Here is an 8,089-nt window from a genome sequence, read left to right as displayed (position 1 = left end):
ATGGGAAATGTTTGGTTTTCATTTGCCACCATGTGCTGCTTGCAGAAATGCTTTTATTTAGACTCTCAAGCCAAGACTGTATTACTTAAAATGCAATTGTATGACACAAAATGGCCAGATAATGATCTAGATAAAACCATATGGACTTTATGATGACTTGAAGTCTGAAGCCAGATTTGGGCCTACGTTTCTTAACTAAGTCACTAGCTTCAATACAGGCTGAGTGTTAAATTCTATACGCCCAAGCAATAATGTGTTTTGGACCCAGATTCAAAGATTTTGACGTCTCTATTTTTAGGATACTCCAGAAGTTTAATACCTTTCACAAATCATCTAACCATAATGACTGAAGCCCTTACTGATGCTCATTTGGCAAGCTGTTATATGCCTTAAGGTACAGTCTGTGGCACAGAAAATAACGTTCAAAGTGAAACAGTGCCAGTGATGGGCAGGAGGAATGGGAGACACTGTTTTCTTCTGGCTTTCAGACCTACTGCATCTCTGGTTCACTGGGATGATCGATTGCCCATGAATAGATGATACATAATTCAGCAACCAAGACACATATGGCACATCTTAACCTTTCTAAACAGTATCCATGCAATATTACTTCACAACACAGCGGTTTTTAAATGCAAATGATGGCCAGACAAAACCTGAGGTCTGGGATACATAAGAAAATTCATAGATTGGTTGGGTAGAACTATAGACTCCTAATTTGGGGCTCAGCACAGCTTAGATCGCTTTCCAAACTACAGAAACTGAACTTTTTGTAAGAAGAAAAGGCTGTTGAATTGGTTGCGACATTATACCTACTAGTTTAAAGATGTGACTCTAGATATAGAGTTTCTTGTGCAGATAACAGTTCTACCTGATAAATCCAGAGGGCTGAGAGTGTGTGTCTACACAGAAGCTAACAGAATACACTGAAATCAGCTAGAATGATTTAGTGAGTTCCTGTTACGAATGTGTCTGCATTAATTTAGTATTAATTTAGACAAGCACACTAACATATAAATTTACCAACTCATACCTTTACCAATCCACACCTTTACTAACCAACCCATGTAAGTCTTGATTAAATCAACCAAAGAGAATGCAGAAAGGGATTTGTTCCAGTCTAACTAGAACAAAGCTTGGAGAAAATTTCAGCTGGAGTCAGCCTTGGCATGGACCTGACTGACTTGCTTGCTGCGTCCATAATCTTTCTTGTTTTTTTTCAACAACTTCCAGGTCAGTTTCTTTTGGGGCAGTAAACTTCCAGCAACATCTCAGAATTAAAATCCTGCCCTTTTCCTTGTTCCCACTGTGTCCCATGCTTAACAGGCAGACTGTGCTGTATGCAGCACTGCTTGATTTGTTACATATTTTTATAGCCCTGCTCATTTACAAGATTAAAGCTGAATACCAGCCTATAGCTGATTCCTCAGTGAGCTAAAAAAAAACATATTACCACCTGATAATTTAAATTTTTAGGATTCCAAGTTAGTCAGGTGCATAGATTTCCATTACACAGCCCAAAAATTTGAGCATGAATCCCTAGTGCACCTTTCTCTGCTAGAAAGTAGCAATGAAAATGGCACTGAGAACTGTAAATTTCTTCTTGCTCTGGCTCAATCCCCAAAGCAGAAGGTCTTTTCTCTTAGCTGACTGCCTAAGGACTTAGACAGGTTTTATTTCTCTTATTACAAGACAACCACAAACTAAAGAAGTTGAAGATTCACTTCTGTACTCGATGACACCCGCAGTCAGCAATTTGGTACTTACCATTGTGGGGACTCTGAGCTTTTATCTCATTGAAACCCAAGAGGCTGGAAAGCTCATCATCATACCAGACAAGCAGCTCCTCGTTTTTATTGATTTTCCTGGTAGAGCGATAATATAGCTGACTATTTTCTAAGTAAGCTTCCAAGTTCTGCTCCTTGCTATGGGCAGCTGCTTGTACAAGTCTCATCCAAGGCAGTCCTGTGGGACTGTGCACAGATGTAACATCTACCTGTAAGACAGGACACAAAAAAGGGAAGTTACAGGTCTTGAGACACAAAGTAAGATTTCCATCAAATTCAAGAACAAAATCTGTATTCTGCCTCACACCGAGCAAGTATGACAAAGCTTTGGGCCCATTAGTTATGCCAGTGTCACTAAATCCAAAGCCATCATAGGTGGAAGACTTCCCTGGTGTGGTGCTGAGAGCCCTGGGAATGCAGCAGCATGGAGGGAGAAGAAGACAATGGTCAAATGTAATCTCTCATGGCAATGCCAGGCCTAGTACGTTGGTCAGTCTCTAGCCCACTCATGGCAAAGATGATGTTCTCTGTCCTGTGCAGACTGTCCTAAGTGACTGTGTCAGGTGTGGATCACAGAGGTACAGAAGGTGTGATCTGATGTAAGAAGGGGTCTCAGTCCCATGGGAAAATGGGATATGGCCAAGGAGATGTGTGAGTGCTGTTGTCTGGGGGTGAGATGTGCAGACCCCAGCGTGAGACTGGAAATGAACACACACTCTGGACAGTTGCGTGTGGAGTTTCTCACTGACGTAAGAGGATATGGATCAGGAGGTATAAGAATAATCTTGGTTATTTGATTCAACACACTAAGCAAACAATATCTGCTTATCTGTTTGGTTAGATTACATAACATATAGATTTTAACAAAATCAACTAAGAAACATTTATATGATCCCTTTCCTTTATCAGAAATAAAATTATATATTCCTATTCCCACCTTTGATAAATCAATTCAATTCATTTCAAGGTATTTAAACAGATAAAAACTCACCAGATCAATATTTTTCATTAAATAATTTCTGAGAGTAGCAAGGGGTTGATTTGGAATCATAGAATCATCAAGGTTGGAGGAGACCTCTAAGATCATCAAGTCCAACCATTAATCTGTCACTGCTGCAACCCCGAAACCCTAAACCATATCTTCCAGTGACAGATCCAGATGCCTCTCAAACACTTCCAGGGATGGTGACTCCACCACCTCCCTGGGCAACCTATTCCAGTACCTGACCACCCTAACAGTGAAAACTTTTTTCCTAATGTCTAATCTGACTCTTCCCTGTCTCAGCTCAAGGTCATTCCCTTTAGTCCTCTCCCTGCAGCCATGGCAGGAGAGACATCCCCCACCTCTCTACAACTCCCTGAAAGGAGTTGTAGAAAGGGAGTTGTAGAAAGCAATGAGGTCACCCCTGAGCCTCTTCTCAAGGCTAAACAAACCAAATTCCCTCATCTCTTCCTCATATGAGATGTTATAGACCTTTAATGAGTGTCATTGCTCTTCACTGGACTCACTCCAGCACCCCAGTGTCCTTTTTTAATTGAGGGGCCAAAAATTGAACACAGTACTTGAGGTGTTGCCTCACCAGTGCTGAGTACAGGGGGACGATCACTGCCCTAGTCCTGCTGGCCATTCTATTCTTGATACAGGCCAAGATGCCCTTGGCCTTCTTGGCCACCTGTGCACACTGTTGGCTCATATTGAGCCATTGTCAACCAGTACTCCCAAGTCCCCTTCTGACAAACAACTCTCAAGCCACTCCTCCCCCAGCCTGTAGCACTGCATGGGGTTGTTGTGTCCCAAGTGCAGGACCAGCACTTCACCTTATTGAACCTCATCCAGTTTTCCTCAGTCCATTGATCAAGTCAGTCCAGGTCTCTCTGTAGAGCTTTCCTACCCTCAGGCAGATCGACACTCCCACCCAACTTAGTGTCATCTGCAAATTTACTGAATGTGAACTCAATCTCCACATCCAGATCACCAATAAAGATGTTAAATAGGACTGGCCCCAATACTGAGCCCTAGGGAAAGCCACTAATGACAGGTTGCCAGTTGGATTTAGCTCCATTAACCACAACTCTCCGGACTTGTCTATCCAGCCGTTTTTTACCCATTGAAGGGTGCACCTATGCAAGCCCTGACCACCCAGTTATTCGGGAAGTATGCTGTGGGAGACAGTGTCAAATGCCTTACTGAAGTCCAGATAGAGCACATCCACAGCCTTCCCTCCATTCACTAAGTGGGTCACTTTGTGACAGAAGAAGACCAGGTTGGTCAAGCAGGACCTTCCTCTCATTAATCCATGTTTATTGGACTTGATTCCCTGGTTGTCCTGCATGTGCCATGTGATGGCACTCACAATGATCTCCTCCACGACCTTGCCCAGAATCAAGGTTTGGCTTACAGGCCTGTAGTTCCCTGGATCCTCCTTCTGACCATTCTTATAAATGGGTGTCACATTTGTCAATTTCCAGTCAGCCAGAAGTTCTCCAGTTATCCAGGACTGCTGGTAGATGATTGCAAGTGATTTGGCAAGTTCTTTTGACAGTTCCCTCATTACCCAGGGGTGAATGTCACCAAGGCTCATGGACTTGTGGCATCCAATTGGCATAGCAGGTCATTAACCACCTCCTCCTGGATTATGGGGCCTTCACTCATCTCCCCATCACCAACTTCCAGCTCTAAGAGCTGGGTGTCCTGAGGAATTTACTTTCAATATGTGTGCATTCAGAAATACCAAACAAATTAAGTTAAAAAACATGGCTTAGGTTGTAAGGTCAGGCACTCAGAAGTTAAAAAAATAGTATTAAGTCTACTGCTCAAATTAAATTTCCATTCTGCGTGTATATTGCAGCAGAGTCCTCAGTCACACATACTCTTTTCTCTACAGGACTCCTGAGTCATTTAGTCACAGGTTGACCATGCTCTGGAAATAACTACAAACCATTTGGCTTTGTCCTCTTCATTCAGTGTGTGATTCCCATCTTAGTTTATTGCACTGAATAGGGAATGATTTATCTCTTTATAGGTTTTCCTTTGGTGTTTACCAGAGCAGATCTATGTCCTTTGCAGCATTTGAAAGATGGGGAAGATTTTCATAGCTTGGAGGCTGAAACACAGAGCGATCAAGGGCAACATTTACATGAATAAAAAGCCTAAACTAATTTTTGAAGCACTAAGTCATTGTTTAGAAAGGAAGAAGTTCGGAAATGAAAAATGTCTAATGACAAGTATGATCTACATTTCACCCCAAGCAATGTATAGCTCTTTGTTTTCCACTAATTGCAGGGCAGCCATTCATTGATGTTTGGTATCATAAACAGTATTTTGGCTAATTATTTCTGGTTTAAACTGACTATTACCTACCATGAAAAGTATGATCACATTAGTAGTTTGAATACAAGAATGAAACTATAAGGGACCACTAGGATAAGAGTCAATTAATATAAGGGAGAAAATAAATTAGCATGCCCTGTAACTGGTTCTCTCTAAATGCCATGGTAATTAACAATGATTGAGAAATACAAAAGTCTGACAGTGACACAAGAACACCCACCCACACACAGTGGTTGTAACTAATAGCTATGACAGAAGCTGTCATGTTTTAGTTGCTGTGTTTCAGAAATACCAAGCAGCCACCCAGTGCTCTAAGCAAAGTCAAAGGGAGCACAGCTCCTCCAGGAACTGGAATCCAGGAAAAGAGCTGAGAGAGCTTAAAGAAGGTGGGGAGGAGCACCAGATATAACATAAGATCTGGGTGCTGCCAACTAGAAGCATGCACCAGCTTTAGTTTTTCCATGTGTTTAGAGTTAGAGGCACTATAAACCCTGAAAGTCCACTCTCTTCTGGAGATGCCAATCCCTCAGATGAATCCTTTGCACCCATAAATGAGGGAAGGGCTTCACAGGCCAACAGGCTCAGTCATAGCTGGGCTATAGAGGCAATGCAGCTTCCTTTGGAGAGGCTGGAGGGGAAGGGAGAGAATAAGACTCTTCCTTGAAACTCAGCAGAAGCTGTAAGAGGCAGAGGAACTCAGCTAGAAAGAACTACTCATGCCAGTGGTTGTTAAGGTATTTTCTTTTCCCAAGAGAACAGATTGGGCCAAGGAACTCAAATTAAGGTCTCCAAGAGGACAAGAGAAAAAACATGGAGCTCCTTTTTGGGCTAAACAAAAAAGGCCAAGATGAGGAAACTTGTTAGAAATAATATTTCTCAAAGTCTTGCAAGAGTGCTGACAAGCCGTGATGAGCAGAAACCTCAGTTGCAAGGAATCTACCTTGCCCAATTATTCCTGTGTGTATTCTGTTTGTACTACAGCCAGCATAGCAAAACCCATTTCTTGTTTTGCATTTCAGTGCCATGATAACAACATAGTATCATGATTGAATTGTTAATTAATTGTCTGCACACAGAGTTAGGAGTTTAACAGTAGTTCCTGATTTCTGGAAAGTTTACTTTTAATTACGAGTAGTTAATGGGATATGGGACTACTGATTTCATCTGAAACAGCTACTTGCACAGAATTCCATGTATTTACTGCCAAAAAGACAGAGATCTGAGCCAACTCAGGCATCCAATTTCATTGCTGCATAGCAATTACTTAGCTCAAGTGTAGAAAAACACTAAAGCCATCCCTCTGGAGGGCTCTTCCAATGTAGAAACCCTTTGAGGCTCTTTCTGGAGTCTACAGTAATTCAAAACTCCCAGGAGAAATACAGAAATATTCCATAAATAAAGTCTCATTTCAGGACAGGTCTCTCTCCAAAGAGCTTGTCAATCTCCTGGAGAACTAAAAACACTGTCCAAGAGAGAAAACTTGTGCCAGAGATTCATAACAATCAGATAAACCTTAAAACCTCTTCTTCTCTTACTTGTTTAAAGCAGGAGTGTATAACAGGTGTCTCTCAACAACTGTATCTTCCATATTACACATACACCTTGGGATTTCTCTCCTCTAGTGCACAGAAATCTTAGGTGAACCTGGATCTCTCCCAGATCCATCCATGCCCTAGAATGTGGGAAATTACTTCTCCTCACATTGTAAAACATTACCCCTCTGTCTTCATCTAGACCAACGGTGACCGAAAGGCACTCCCAGACCCAGAAAACCAGGGTAAGAGGCCAGATTGAGAAACATGCATTGCCTAAATGAAAATGCTGTGATTAACAGTGGCTAGGGAACAAACAAATTTGGGGAACTAGAGTTGGAGAGTTAACACTCCATCACAGTCCTGGGATTTCTGCCATCTCTACAGTGACTGAAAACTGCAGCTGTAACACAGACATACACATCTAAGGTAACTTTACAAGGTTCATACACTAACAGTGATAAGTGGACTCTGCCTGAAGATTGTGTGGACTAGTTGCCTGACTGCCATTCTGATTTGTCTTTTATGGATAACTGAGCAAACTGGGTTAGCACTTGCTCAGATCTGTCAATAAATGTGAATGTACCACCTGCATGAATCAGTGAGGTACCACATTCTTCCCTCTGTTATCACAGGGCTGCCATACCTCCTGATTAACCTCCTTTGCTCTTTGTAAGGACAAAACCTGAGCATGAGGTTTCTAAACTATTTGTCTCTTTCCTCCTATTCCACATCAGTTCTGAAGCAGGTCATCAATTGTCAGCATAGAACTGGGTCTTTGTATTCTTCCTGCAAAGGAAACAGTTTTCACTGAGGTCCCTCCAGACTACAGCCCATAAATCAGAAATGCACTGCCTACTTCTCCCCTTTGAAGGAGCTGTTAGTTGTGCTGAACAAAATGAAAACCCACCCCTTGCAAAGTTACCTTCTCAGGGATGGTGTAACTCTTTTCAGTATGGCTAACACTAAACACTGTTTTCTCATACCTTAAATACATAGTGGATGTTCCGTCTATCAGAACACTTGAGAGCAATAAAAGCTACAGTGTCCAGCAGGGTGTTCTGGAGCATACATGGTCCAAAAACAACTTCTTCAGGAATGTCTTGTGTGGTATGAACAGTAGCCAATATGTCCGGAAAATGGTGATGCAGAAGTTTGTTGTCACTTGTCCAAAGAAATTTAGGCAAAGATGTAAGTTCCATCATAAACCTGTAAAATACACAATAAAAAACACATTTGGAATAGAGATGAAAGTGGAAGAGAGCATCACTACTTACAATGAAAAGACTTTCAGGAGCTGTAGGTGAATTATAACAGTATCCCAGGACATTGTTGGTTACAGAGTTTACAGCCTTATTAACATCCAATTCAGAAAGAGGAAGATTACTTTGCACTAAATCAGAATCTTAGATTGGTAACCAAGCAAGTTACTCTTTTCT

At 41.7% G+C, this 8,089-nt stretch overlaps 1 protein-coding gene across 1 annotated transcript in view; it reads right to left on the bottom strand.

Annotated features, from left to right (window-relative positions):
* ZNF488 (zinc finger protein 488) overlaps positions 1-7,856 on the bottom strand; it is a 9,432-nt gene extending 1,576 nt beyond the window's left edge. Inside the window, exons 1-2 of the mRNA XM_009077640.1 lie at positions 7,637-7,856; positions 1,768-1,996 (exon numbers count right to left, since the gene is read on the bottom strand). Of these exons, the coding sequence (XP_009075888.1) occupies positions 1,768-1,996; positions 7,637-7,855 (448 nt within the window). The 5' untranslated portion in view covers position 7,856. The remainder of the gene's footprint in view (positions 1-1,767; positions 1,997-7,636) is intronic.
* Between the last annotated feature and the right edge of the window lie 233 nt (positions 7,857-8,089).

The sequence above is a fragment of the Acanthisitta chloris genome, unplaced genomic scaffold (genome assembly GCF_000695815.1).
Source record: "Acanthisitta chloris isolate BGI_N310 unplaced genomic scaffold, ASM69581v1 scaffold28766, whole genome shotgun sequence".
NCBI lineage: Eukaryota > Metazoa > Chordata > Aves > Passeriformes > Acanthisittidae > Acanthisitta > Acanthisitta chloris.
Note: the sequence above shows the minus strand (reverse complement) of the source record. Positions and strands in the feature narration are given on the sequence as shown.